The sequence below is a fragment of the Ammospiza caudacuta genome, chromosome 15 (genome assembly GCF_027887145.1).
Source record: "Ammospiza caudacuta isolate bAmmCau1 chromosome 15, bAmmCau1.pri, whole genome shotgun sequence".
Taxonomy (NCBI): Eukaryota; Metazoa; Chordata; class Aves; order Passeriformes; family Passerellidae; genus Ammospiza; species Ammospiza caudacuta.
The window spans coordinates 12,153,036-12,166,482 of NC_080607.1; the positions used below are offsets into that span (position 1 = coordinate 12,153,036).

The 13,447-nt window shown below is 51.9% G+C and overlaps 1 protein-coding gene across 1 annotated transcript; it reads right to left on the reverse strand.

Moving 5' to 3' along the window:
* Window positions 1–5,169: 5,169 nt before the first annotated feature.
* On the reverse strand, window positions 5,170–12,674 carry LOC131564408 (BPI fold-containing family B member 3-like). The gene is made up of 16 exons (XM_058814845.1): window positions 12,626–12,674; window positions 11,436–11,547; window positions 10,393–11,161; window positions 9,954–10,055; window positions 9,725–9,847; window positions 9,322–9,385; window positions 8,829–8,889; window positions 8,386–8,465; window positions 7,578–7,787; window positions 7,399–7,452; window positions 7,150–7,320; window positions 6,693–6,760; window positions 6,358–6,400; window positions 5,910–5,973; window positions 5,711–5,787; window positions 5,170–5,476 (listed from the first exon to the last, which is right to left on the reverse strand). Exons 2-16 carry the CDS (start codon window positions 11,530–11,532, stop codon window positions 5,402–5,404), a joined length of 2,058 nt encoding a protein of 685 aa, XP_058670828.1. The 5' UTR covers window positions 11,533–11,547; window positions 12,626–12,674; the 3' UTR covers window positions 5,170–5,401.
* Between the last annotated feature and the right edge of the window lie 773 nt (window positions 12,675–13,447).

The following is a 13,447-nucleotide window of genomic DNA, read 5'->3' on the forward strand; positions in this document are numbered from 1 at the left end:
CAGGCTTGAGCACCTGCTGTGGCTGCAGAGAGGGCTGGCCTTTGTTGAACCTGAGCACAAGAATGCAAAGTACACCCACACCCTTCCAAGCACCCACAAAAGAGTTGGAAACACAATGTTCCATGGAAAACACACGTGTCTTCCTCCTGCTCAAGAATGCAGGCAGGATGCAACATTTACAGGGATAACACCAAGATGCTGCTGAGCCATGTTGGGTGTAGAGAGACACTCAGGATCCTCAGGCAAGTGAGGTCAATTTTCAGCAGCCTGGGAGGAGAATGCCCTCTCCCAGCACAGCTATGGGACACAAACCAGCCCAGCACAGAGGGGAGGTCACTGCTGAACTGCTCCCCAGGTCTCAGCCCCAAACTCCATCCCCTCTACGTGCAGCCCCTGTCTCCTTAAGGTGTCCTGTGGTCAAACAAAGAGGTCAGGGCTGGGGTGGCTCCTCCAGCCTCTGACCAGGCTGCAGCCCAGGGAAACTGGGCTTTCCATCTGTGGGGAAACTGCCCTGTGGTGAGGGGAAACTATGGAAGGAAATTCTGCATGAGCTGCTCCTTCATACACGTTATTCAGGAGGCAGAGGGACATCACCTGGGTGGATCACCATCATCTGGGTGGATCACCATCACCTCTGTTCCAGCTCTGAGCTGGATCACAGCTGTGAGCTGGATCACCTGTATTTTTCTTTAAAGTCACCACTGGTGCTGTGGGGACTGCAATTCCCATCAGCAATTCATGTGGCTCAGGGTATCCCTTGAGAATCTGGCTACACACAAAAATGAAAAGTTTCTGCTGGTGGGAGCACAAACAGTGACCAGGAGCTGCAGAGCAGATTGCCCACCAATGCAGCAATTGCACAGTGCTGCTCTCCAGGACAGTCTGATCCTGAATTCCTGCAACACAGCTATATCTCAGCTGCAGAAGTTCAGGAGGCCCAGTGGGAGGATGTGGCTTCCACTGTGGGTGGCAGGGGTGGCATGGGGGCCCATGGGAGTTTGGGGACATTCTCTGGCTCCAGCCACACACCCAATGACAATCTGGAGTCACGGGGGAAGGAAACACAGGTCCAAATGTTTGCAATATTTGCCTTTACGGTCAGCTTCACGCTCCCTCGCTGTGGAAGGGCTGCACGCACGGCCTCACCCCTGTGACACTTCCTTCTCCAAAAGTTTGTGAAACCTAAACCCTGCTGTGCTCTCCCATGACAGAGGTGAGAGGAAGGCGTGAAGCCAGGAGCTCTGCCAGCTTCCACAGCCCCCTGCCCAGCTGCACATGGCTGAAGGAGACCTTGATGAAGCTAAGGGAAATATCCCAAGCCCTGTGCACCGATGGAAGGGGAAGATGCAGGACTCACATTCAAATCCACCTTGAGACTTGGCCAGCTACCAGGGGAAGGCTGGACAGGGTGTACTGGATGCTGCCCAGCAAATCCAAGGATACCAGTGCTGAGGGGAGAGGAAGGGATCTGTGATTCCTTGCTGGACTCTGCTGCAAATCCCCCTCCCTGCCTGAAGATTCTTTTTATCCAGAAGAGCTCTGGGCAGGGAGCTCCTGTGCACCCCTACTCCTGGCAGATCTGGGGCCAGGGTGGAGCAGAGAAGGGAAAGGTGTCTCAGTTCCAGAGGAGGGAAAGGTGTCCCAGTCCTCCCTCAGCTGGACTGGATAACACACGGCACAAGGCAGGACAAGGACCCACTGTGTGCTCACAGTCTGGGAGTCCCAGCTGGTCACTGACGAGTCCCAGGGCAATGCTGAGCACTGGGCAGAGCTGCAAGAGTTGGGGAAGGATGGTGGGAACCCATATTCAGAGCCAGAGAAGGATACACAGCCCTGCTTAGCTCTGCCAGGCTTTCCCTAGGAATGGGAGCACTGGGCACCTGGAATGGTGGCCCTGCTCTGGATCTGGCCCTGGGCACCTTCCTCAGAGAAGGGAGGAGAACCAGGAGCCCAAGGGGGATGGCTAGAAACACCCTGGGTCTTTCAGGAGGAGAGAGATTCCATGAGTCCATAGCACAGTCCAGGACATCATTAGGAACTCTCAGCATTTGGGAAAACCTTGCATTGGGAAGGAAGGAGAAGCTTCTCCCAAGCTGGTGGAGCCATGGAATGTCTCCCACTGATCCCACGGTACTGGGTGGATGCAGCAGCCTGGGACAGTGGGTCTGCTCCTGCTCCAGGCACCAGTGATGCCACAGGGAGCTGCACCACATCTTTTCAGAATCATTGCTCCTTCCCAGAATGTTTTATTTTTCCGACTTACCAGATTAGGAAGAAGTCTGTTCGGGATACTTGCCAATAAATTATCCACAATTGGGAGCAGGCTGTGGAAAAATAAAGGAGCACCATGAAAACAACCTGCTGCAAAGTAAATGGGTCTTGTTAAACAATTCCCTGTGAATAGCATGGAGCACAGACCTCCCGGAGCAAGGCAATTGCAGCAGCAGAGTGAATCGTTTCTGCTTGGATTTTGCATGAGATAACTGTAATTTGCATCCCAAAATAGCCGATGGGAAATTTATTGCTGCCTTTTATCTGCTGGTGTATAGTCTCCTCAAATGAGCAGAGCAAATCTCAGGCTGAGTGGTTCCTCCACTATGTGCTCACGTCTCAGAAGACCCCGGTGCCGTGTCCATTAAAATAACCTGTGGACATGGCACATGGGACAGAATTGTGCCTTGGGATCTCTGGGGCCGCACACCACTCCCTGTGGCTGTGTGAGGGGTGCACAGGGACCAGCAGCACTGGCCCTGTGACATGGTTAGTGTCACCTGCAGGCACGGTGGGAGGGAGGGCTGTAACAGGGAAATGCCCTGGTGCATTTGCAGGGCGTGGTTTGGGGCTGGCAGAATTTCATGGTGAGGTGGTTCATGCCAGCAGGGGACACCTCCATCACTCACCCTCTCAGGAGTCTGATTTTAATGCCACCATCAGCAAGAGGGACACTGCTGGTGACAGCTCTAAGCACACCTGGGCTCCAGCAATTCTCAGGGTTGGGGGAATCAGAGGCCAGTCAGACCAGAAATGCCAAAAGACACCGAATTTTCTCATTTATTTTCCTCTCTAGGTTACTTCCCAGTTTTATCAGAGGCTTGGCTCTTTTGCCTTGTTTTTCCTTCTGCTTCTGCCGGGCATCCAAGCGCAGCGAGCGCTGGGCTGTGCGGGAGCGGCTCTGCAGAGCGCAGTTCGTGCACCCTCTACGGGCAAAGGCTCCGGCACTGCCGCCTGCTCTGCCCTTCCCTGGCAGCCCAGGAGCCTCCCCTGCCCTGCAAACCTGCGGCACTTCCAGAGCTTTCCCCTTTCAACAGCCCGGCCAGTTGAAATTTTAATAGCATTTAAAACAAAACTATTCCCGATGCAGTTTGGAGGGGGAGGTTTGCCCACAAGCATCGTGCCCTTCCCCTTCCCTGTGCCATCCCTGCCTTTCCTGGCTGGTCGTGGTGCTGGAATGAGGGGGTCAATCCCAAAGGACCCCCAGTGGTCCCTGACTTCCAGAGTGGCACTGGTGACCCACCAACACTCAAAAGTCCTTTACTTTACTCCTTCACTTTACTCCTTTACAGCCCAACCTAAGCCCACCTCACCCTCAGGTGAGTTGTGCAAATTAAGGCTGAAATTGTATCAGTGACTCACACTGGCCCTTCTTATTAAAATGGCCTGGTTTTAACCTTTTAATGATAAAAATAACCAGAACTTCAGAAGGATAGCACTACACAAAACCTCCTTAAACTTTCATGTTAAATGAATGGATTCTCAGAAAAGGGTTTTCATTTTGCTATAATGACCTATTTTCTGATAGTCACTAAATATAGTCACTAAATATAAACTGGAATTACTCACTCCATTCCTACTATTGTTGTATTTATTCCCATGTTTTTTCTTGGCTCACTGGAGTATATCATAAGGTTTGGGGGTAAAACAAAGCTCACAGTACCTTGCACCCCTTTTTGAACTCCTTTTATTTACCTGACCTTATCCTGAATTTCAAGCCTGGCTTTGCTCAGGTCCTCCTAAAGTGAGACCTTGTGCTGGTCCATGGGCACCTCTGCTTTAACCCACACAGCAGATCCTTCTACGGTGAGGATGCTGCAGGAAAAGTGGAAAGGTGCTTGAATTTCCAAAGCTGGCCAGTGGATTGAAGGTGTAAAACACCATTTGTGAGTTTCATATATTCCACTATAAATAATGACTTGTAAACCCGGGAAAAGCATTGAGCAGCAGGTTGCTGGACAGCCAGTATCAGGCAGCACTGTTCCCAAGAGCCCAGGGCAAAAGGGAAGGAAAAGGTGCGTGAGACTCTGTGGCTGCAGCATGTGAGGCTGCACTCACCTGAAGGAAAGTGCTGGGAAATCTGTTTCTTCCACAGAAATCCCTGCTGGCACCTGCCCAGGTGCTGGCACACACAGGTTACCACAGCAGGGGGAATTGTTAAAGTTTCCAGCAAGTGCGTGAGGAGGCTTTGGAATAGTACCAAGAGATTTTTGTCTCCTTTACTGCTTGAGGAACCTCAAGAAGTGATTCCTGAGGCTTGTCCCACCCATCCTGCAGCTGCCAGCTCCTTCCCAGCAGATGGTGTTTCCTCCAAAAAACCCCTGTGCTGGGACACCTCCACAGCCACTCCTGGCCATAAGGGCACCTTTGTTCTGGTGTCCTCAACACTTAATACCATTGTGAGATCAAATATGCTTTTTTTGACAGCCTGGTGCGTCTTACACAACAAAGGGGTAATACACACCTAAATAAATCCCCATGGAGTGTGTGCTCACGTTATCTGTGCAGAGCCTTGCACAACCAGCACCAGCAGGCTCCATGTGGGACCTGCTGCCAGCAGGAGCTGCTCCAAAGGGCTCCAAAGGAGAGGGAGAGATCAGCAAGAGCTGTGCCAGCACTGCATTGCAAACTCTCCTCTGCCCCCCACCAGTCAGGCAGGAGAGATGGGCTTCAGGGCATCCACGTGCTCCCAACCCAGTGCCCCTCTGAGAGGCTGCTTCACACCTGGTGCCACAGGCTGAGCTCCAGAAATGCTCTCTCTAGGTCCCAGTTTGTCCTCTGAAGGCACAGCCTCCCCACCCATCTGTGTGCCATGTGGCACAGGGGCATGGAGCAGGTAAACAGCTGTGGGGAGCCAGAAAATCATATAAATAAATATCCAGAGAGGAAAATACTGTGACAGGGAGAGATTTTATTGAAAGAGCAATACGAGAGCAGCCTATGTGCCTAAGAGCTCTGCCTCCTGGCTGTGGATGTTAAAAGGGGCCACAGGAACCCCCAAACATCCACCAGCCAAGCCAGAGGCTGCTGCCTGTCCTGCTCAGGCCACAGCCACAGCACAGAGCAGCACTGGAGAGAAAGGAAGAGGGAGAGAGTGGAGCAGAGCAGGGCTTGGGGTGCATGTGCTGCCTCAGAAAGGGAGCAGCAATGAGGTTCCCCCCGAGCAGGATCTTCCCAGAGTGCTCTGGCCGGAAAACTCATCCTCCTGGAAGAAGTAGAACAAAAACAACTCAGTTTTCTCATTCAGACTTTCACCAGCTTTTTGCTGTGTCCCAGGTGAAGTTTTCCTGTGGAAAACCAGCAGAGGGAAACTGAGAGCAGCCCATGGGAAATGAGGTTGGCCAGGGTGGTGTGAGGCTGTGGGATCTGCATGTCCCAGCCCTGGGTGGACACATTCCCACTCCTAGGACACAGCACAGTGGGAAAACTCAATCCTTACATCAGTGATGGCAACTTCAGCGTTCCTGAGGTTGGTGTTGAGGACTTTGGGCAGTGGGACTGACACACGGAGGGCATCTGCAAAAACAGGTGTAGGAATCTCATCACAGGGATGAAACCCAGAATGAAGGCAGCAAAGGGAGGGGGAGAGCCTCAAATCCAGCTGGATCTGAGATGAGAGGGGACCCTGACCCCCATACCTTGAACAGAAGGCACATATACAGCTGTGAGGACCTTCTTGAGCCATTCTGCCAGCGAGGAGGCCTGTAGGGAAGAGGATGTGTCAGACCAATGGTTATTGGGCCATGCCAGGGTGATCAGTTGAGTTCTGCTCAGTTTGTTATCGAATACAAGAACTAGGAATCCTCCTTCACTGAAACACTCCCAGGACTGAGGGTGGGTATGCTCTTTGGCTAATTTCTTTTTAATTATTCCTCCCCCATTCCAAGCACCCCCAAGTGAGGAGATACACCCAAGTGTCACTGCTGTAGAGCACAGGGGATCTGCAGAGCAGAGGGAAATTGCCCTGTGCCAAGAGAAGTAGAAGGATGAAAAGTGAAGAATGAGCTTGTGGATTTCCTCTCCCACACAGAGCCTCTGGCCATTGCATCACTCACTGCAGCACCTCCACCCAGTGCATGCACTTACACTGGCAGCATCAAGGCTTTGGGGGAACCGTGTCAGGTTGATGCTACAAAAGATAAAAACAAGGAACAGTTGGGGTGTGTTGGTGCAGCCTCCCCCAGGCCCTTTCTTGGTCTGGAAGTTTTCTCACCCTCATAAAGATGCAGGATTTTAAAATTAGAACAACTTTTTTACAATTCTCTCATCACGTCAACCACGCAGTTGGTCGGAGGTTGGGGCTGGGAGGAGGCAGGAAGGCTCCAGAAGCCCTTGACATCTTTACCATGTCTACATCACTGTCCCCCACCAGCCCCATTTGTCCCCAGACAGAGCCCCCCACCCGCAGAGCTGGGCTCTACCTGTCAAGAGCTAGGGAGGTTTGCAGTTTGCCATCAGAGACTGATGGCGTGATGTTCAGAACGATGTCCTGGAAATGGAACAATGAAAGAAATGAGGTTATTCCCCTGCACAGCTCCCAAGACTGAAAAGTGTATTTGTAAATTACCCATTCTGAGAAAAAACACTTGTCTGTGCCGAGGAGCCACATTTTCGTGACAGATGGCATCATGTATCTCTCTCCCCAGGGCCTGCCTTCCTGTCTTTATTTTGTGTTATTCCTGAAACATTTCACTTACACTTTGTGCTTGCTTATGAGCTTGTTTAAAGGGCTGGGCATCACCGCTTTGATGATGCAGTAAATACAAAAGCACAAACGCTGCAGGGCCAAGGGCAGGGCAAGCCAAGGGGATGCCAGCAGTGCTCCAGCCTCAGCCATGGCCCTGTTCCAGGCCTCTCATCCCCCAGGAGCTCACTCACCACATCGACGGAGAACAGGAGCCCCTGGGGGGTCTGCAGGGCAGGGCTGGAGACGTCAATAGTGGCTCTGAGGGTGACAGTGGCCCTTCCATCCCTCACAGCCACCACTGGCTCATCCCTCACTCGGACACGCAGCTCCAGGGGCAGGGAGCCAGGGAGGGCCCGGCTGAGCTGCAGGGACAGAGGAGGTCAGGGCAGGGGTGGGGTGAGTGAGGGGCTGGAGCCAATGCAATGGAGAAGGTGACTGACCTGGGGAATGAAGGGGAAAAGGGCAGACACGGTCAGCGAGCTGCTCTGGGTCACCTGTGGGAACAGCACTGGTGTCATTGCTGCCTGGGAGGGGCTGGGCAAAGCCCACACCAGGTTCAGCTGGACCCCACAAACACAGCAGGCAAAGGTGGGCACCCAAGGGCAAGCAGGACACTGACCTGGCCTTGCAGAGGGGAATTGCTGCCCGCCAAGCTGGTGATGCTGAGGTTGAGGGCGCCCTGGCCCTGGCCCTGCTCCAGCAGGGCGCTGAGGGTGTCCTGGGAGAGGCTGAGCCGGGGCCGGCGGCCGGTGGCCAGCTGCAGGCTGGCACTGAGGGGCAGCTCCTGCATGGGGGACGTCACACCATCCCTGCCATTCTCAGACAGGAGCTGCAGGGGACAGAGCAGGGAGGGGCGTTGGTGGGGCTCAGAGGCTGCACTGGGCACTCTGCCTGCCTGTGCACCTCGGGGAGAGCCTCCCATGAGGTTTGTCTGCATTAAATGAGACAGGGCTGCTCCAGGCTGCTCTGGCACAGGCAAGTGCTGCATCTGCTGCACCTTCCCCACTGAAACACTGCCACGTATCCTGATTGGAAACACACATTGCTGATATTTTATGCATGATTCTGGTCCCTGTCAATTACCAAACTTTGACAAACCACTCAGAACATGCCTACAAGCAGTGACTGCTGCTCCTGTATGAAATTAAACTTTTCTGATTAAAAACTATGAGAGTGCTACAATTATGCTTAATTAAGTAGCATCAAGCCACTCTTGATCATGCAACCATCAAGGATTAGCAGGCAAAAAATAAAGACAAGACCCAGCAGTGGCAATAGCAGGGATGTGGCTGGAGCAGACTTATCAGAACCTTCCTGTGAACAGTGCCTGAAGGCAGCTGAAATGTGAGTAGCCTTTGATAAACATCCACCATGTTCCAATGAATAAAGTCAAAGGTTTTGGGAACAGGGAACACAGTGGCACTTACATTCAGATCCACCTGGATGGCATCACCACTGAGGATGGAGAAGGAGGGCAAGTCCCCCAGGGCCCCGAGGGGGAGCACCTCTGTGAACACAGGGAAGAAAGATCTTCAGCTGCAATGGCAAGGGATTCTGCCAAATCCCATGGTCCCAGGAGTTACTGGGACATCAGCAGCTCCCACTCACAGCATTCCCAGCTAGAAAAGCCACTAGAAAACAATACTTTGCAGCAACAGTGTTGTTTCTAAAAGCAATAATTCCGGTAGTGGGTTTCTGCTGGAAGAGCTGGATACCACTGCTGGGGTGGGGAAACTGAATGTTGGGGTTGAGCTGGGAGCTGTGGTTTTAGAAAATTACAAAAATATTTGTATTTACTGAATGTAAGAAACCAGGCAATGCTAAGGGCAGGATGTGACAGGGAGGAGGAAAACAGGAGGTGTCAACTTACGGTTCCTGGAGCCCAGCAGGGAACTCAACACCTTGAGCTTGGCGTTGATGATGTTGCAGCCCTGGGGAAGCAGAGGGGAGTGAGAGGGTCCTGGGACCCGCTGCACCAGTGGGTGACATGGCACCAACACAGACAGTGACAGGGGGCTCTGCTGGGCTGCACATGTGGGCAGGGCTGCTGCAGGCAGTGCTGGGGGGCACATTCCATCACACAGGACTCAGCATCCTGTGGGTGAGCACCCCTCTGAGCCAGCGTGGGTCTCACCTGGGTTAGTGGCTGCTAAACCAGTGCCTTGCTCAGAAATCTGTTTGCCAGCAGAGCCTGGCACTGGTGCTGGCGCTGCCTTTCAGCAGGAGGAGAGGCTGACCTCTCAGCTGAGCTCACAGCTGTGCAAATATCCACATCCATGGGGCAGACTGGCCTCCTGCCTGCCCTGCCCAAAGTGCTGCCTGCCCACCCGGCTCTGTGCATGAAGGTGGCTCTGCAGACTCACCAGATCCTTCAGGGTATTGCTGAGCAGGCGTTTCAAAGGCTCTTCCAGAACTGGCACTCTGGGTCTGGTAACAGGAAAATAGGAAATAGCAGGAGACAAAGATTAGTGCTGGAAAGTAAGGAGACCTCACACAGGAGAAAGGTGAGGCCTTGCTTGCATTGTCCATACTCAGTGCCCAGCGCTAGGTTCCCGACACCCAGAAATGTTCTTTTCTTAGCCAAAATTTTAGAAAGAGGTCAACAGTTCCCCTCTGAGCCCGACAGCTAGATCACCTTCAAGGCACCAGGCAGAAAGCTGCTGCCATCAATCACATACAGCACCAGGGTGTCCCACTGCCACAAGAGCCACGGGCTGGCCATGGGCCACCCGCTCACACAGATGTTCCCTCACACCTGATTCCTACCTCACATGGGTGTTTATGTCAACAGTCTCGCAGTTCAGAGCGTTCTGGTGAGGCGTCCACGTGTCCCGGACCAGGATGGTCGCATCCACCTCCACCTGCTGGCACAGCGGCTGGCCCGGCACGCTGCCCAGGGGAAGCACAGCAGGCAGCTCAGGACACTGCTGACCATCTTCTCTCCAAAGACATGGTGCCCCCTGCCCCAAGCCATCCCCTGATGGACATGCCCTACCTGCTCTCTACCAGCAGCTGCGTCTTGAAGTCCACCTGGTGCCCAAAGCCCGGCAGGGAGCGCAGACTGATTTTGGGGAGGGTGTTGTTCACAATTCTCAGTCTGGATGGTTGCAACAAGGAAAAAGGCAGTGAACAGCACATTTGCACAGCCCTGTCCCCTCAGCCCCCAGCACTGCAGCTGTGCTTTTGGGGTCCTCTTCCCCCTGGGTCATCAGGCATCCCCACCAGTCAGGAGCAGCTTGTGGGACATACAAAGCACCCTGAGATGCCAGGCAGAGTTCACTCCCAAGAGATGAACCCCCATTTATGAACCCACCCCAGGAGAGGAGGGAGGGAGGGAGCCCTGTGTGTGCAGGCTCCAGAACAGGTCCTCCTTTCCCCAGCATGCCTCAGACACACCAGGCTGCTCAGGGTCACCATCTCCCACTTGCACTCACCCAATGAGTTCTTCACCATTTTTGCCAAGGAGGCTGCCAACGAGACCGTTCCTGCCGAGGAGACCATTCTTGCCAATGAGAAGGTCAAGGACAGTGTCAAGGAGAGTATCAACAAGGCCATCTTTGCCAAGGAGACCATCAACAACACCACCTTTGCCAAGGAGACCACCCAGGATGCCATCTTGGTCAAGGAGACCACTAACTACACCATCTTGGCCAAGGAGACCACTGAGAAGACCATCTCCACCAAGGAGACCATTTCCACCAAGGAGACCACCAACAGCACCATTTTCTCCAAGGAGACCTCCAACAAGTCCTTTTTCTCCAAGGAGACTGCCTACAGGACCATTTTCACCAAGGAGACCTCCAACAAGTCCCTTTTGCCCAAGGAGACCACCTACAGGACCATTTTCACCAAGAAGACCTCCAACAAGTCCTCTTTCTCCAAGGAGACCACCTACAGGACCATTTTCTCCAAGGAGACCTCCAACAAGTCCTCTTTCTCCAAGGAGACTGCCTACAGGACCGTTTTCACCAAGGAGACCTCCAACAAGTCCTTTTTGCCCAAGGAGACTGCCTACAGGACCATTTTCACCAAGGAGACCTCCAACAAGTCCTCTTTCTCCAAGGAGACCACCTACAGGACCATTTTCACCAAGGAGACCTCCAACAAGTCCTTTTTTTCCAAGGAGACCACCAAGCAGATTGCCATCAAGGAGACCACTTGAAGCTCTCTGGGGAACATCTTTGGCTGGTGAACCTTTAAAACCTGAAGAACAGAATCAGAGGTCACTGTGAGCTACACAAGGTGTGCCAGCCTGGCTCTTCCCTCCCCTCTCCCTCTTCATACAAAAGAGGCACCAGCCTCTGTAAAGTAACTGAAGTGCCATCTCCAAACTGCTTTATAAATGCAAATTACTTGCATTGCCACAGCTGCTGGGCAGATCTGCACCAGCTTCTGATTTTCTGAGTATGATTAAGAGACAAAAAGAGCAGAACTGGCCTCAAAAGAAGGATAAATCCTGTCTCTTACATACACTTACCATTCATATCTGGTCTGGCAACTGATAATGGGATTATAAATCCTTGTGAAGGGATCAGCAGGCTGTTGAGCAGGACAACAATCCACAACACCGACATCTTCAGTCCTGGTAGCTGTGGGAAGTGATTGCCATGAGTGCAGTGCTGGGAGAGCGAGCACCAGCCCATGGAAGGAGGAAAGAGAAGGGAGGGAGGAGAAAGGAGGGAGGGAGAAAGAAGGAACTCCTGTCAGGGAAGACAAAATCAGGGAGGAGGCTGCTGGCACCTCTCCTGCCTCCTCATCACATGGTGATGATGGACAGTGACTCTCCTGGTGGCTCTTTCCTGCGGACGGAACCAGAGTGTCAGCACCAGTTACTCCAAAGACCGATGGCCAGAGCGGCCAAGGGGAGAGCAAAGGGTGGTTGGGATGCTCCTGCTGTGACCCCCCAGTGCTGGGGAGCAATGCACGACTGAGCTGTGTGATCTGGGACTCATCCATCCTGGATGGGGATTTCTCCAAGAAACACATCCTGCATGCCACAGAAGGGGAAAACAAGACATTTCTGACAACATGATTGTCTCTAGAAGAAAAACAACAACATCTACAGAGTATAAATACACAAAATGTATCGAGCAAGGAGAGAACCTCCAGGGAGAATGTCATGATTTCTGCACAAACATCAGATTCTGAGGCTTCCTTCTGCATGGAAACACCTGATAGAATTGTAAGAAAGAGAAAGTAAACTTTAATATTTCAATGTCATTGAAATATTTCTGTGGTACCTACAACTTGAAGTAGCTTATTTTTCTTTTTTTAAAGAACCAAAATGAACTTCATTGCTCCAAATCTATTTAAATGTAAATAACTCATCAAAAAGGGATCAAAACAAGTGTGAGAGGTCTAATTCACCTTAGCTAGAAATCTATGGCAGATAATAGAGTTATACCAAAGATAATTGAAGTGATAATTGTTTATGAAAACCCTGAAATACCCTTTCTTCTGCAAGGACTGCAAATCCAATGAACATGCACATCTCTTCTGGAGAAACTTGCACTGAAAGGCACCATTTACTTCTGAGAGCAGGATTCAGGTAAGCAGCAGGCAAGAATAACAATTTTTGTTAAAAGGCCAACACTCCCAAAGGAACACTGAGGGTTTGCAGAGGCAGAAGCAAGGAGCACACTTTTTGAGGAATAAGTTTGCTCTTACCTGACCAAGCTCTCTCTCCAGCCAATGTCCCTGTCTGCTGAAGATCAAGGGGACCCAGGATCTTCATATATAGAGCTTCACAGCAGGAAAAATGCAGGTGATGTCATTTGGGACATCCAAAATAATTGGTGGGGAGCAAAACAAACAAGGTCTTGTTTCTGGTGACTTCCACTGCAAATATTTCCTTGGAGATATTAGGAGTTAGGTAAATCATTGAGCAACCTGTAGGTGCAGACCCAGCCAGCCCTGGGTGCCTGGTGTGGTTCATCATCCTTTCATCCTGCCTGGATGAGGACATGGCTGAGATGTCATGCCCTGATAAAATACCTTTCTTTTTTCCTTCTAAATAAAATTGATGTTCTGACTGAAAACCTTGTCAAAACACTGACCACCCCTGGCTGCTCATACTCCTGCAGTTCTCAGGGCTGCAGTGCTGAGCAGTAAGCCCCTGTGTGGGGATGTGCCATGTGTTATGATAAATGAAGGACCAGGCCACACATTTTCCAGTGTAAAGACAGACTGTGGAGATATTAATAGAGCTGGATATTCCCTGTCCAGGCCACCAGGACATGCCCAGCATTCCCATCCAACTTGCCTACAGCCTGATCAGTATCACAGCCTAACAGACAGCCTGGGCTGACAGACTCTTTGGAGAGACACCACCTAACTGGGAAATGCTGTCCTTATCTAACTGGCATGGAATTGCTTCCAAGTCCATCACCTCTGCTTAGAGTGCTCCGGAGGCCTGGAGGTGGGATGTGCTTTAACAGGAAGACTCTGTTGAGAGTCTGATGCCATTGACCTGGAAGCTGCCAGGGCAGA

Excerpts from the sequence above, each read along its gene's own strand:
- LOC131564408 (XM_058814845.1), bottom strand. The coding sequence starts at position 11,532 with ATGTCGGTGTTGTGGATTGTTGTCCTGCTCAACAGCCTGCTGATCCCT. Across the intron at positions 7,788-8,385 it reads CCATCCAGGTGGATCTGAAT|CTCCTGTCTGAGAATGGCAG; the intron begins GTAAGTGCCACT and ends TGTCCCCTGCAG. Across the intron at positions 6,761-7,149 it reads TCCTGTTCTCCGTCGATGTG|GACATCGTTCTGAACATCAC; the intron begins GTGAGTGAGCTC and ends TTCCATTTCCAG.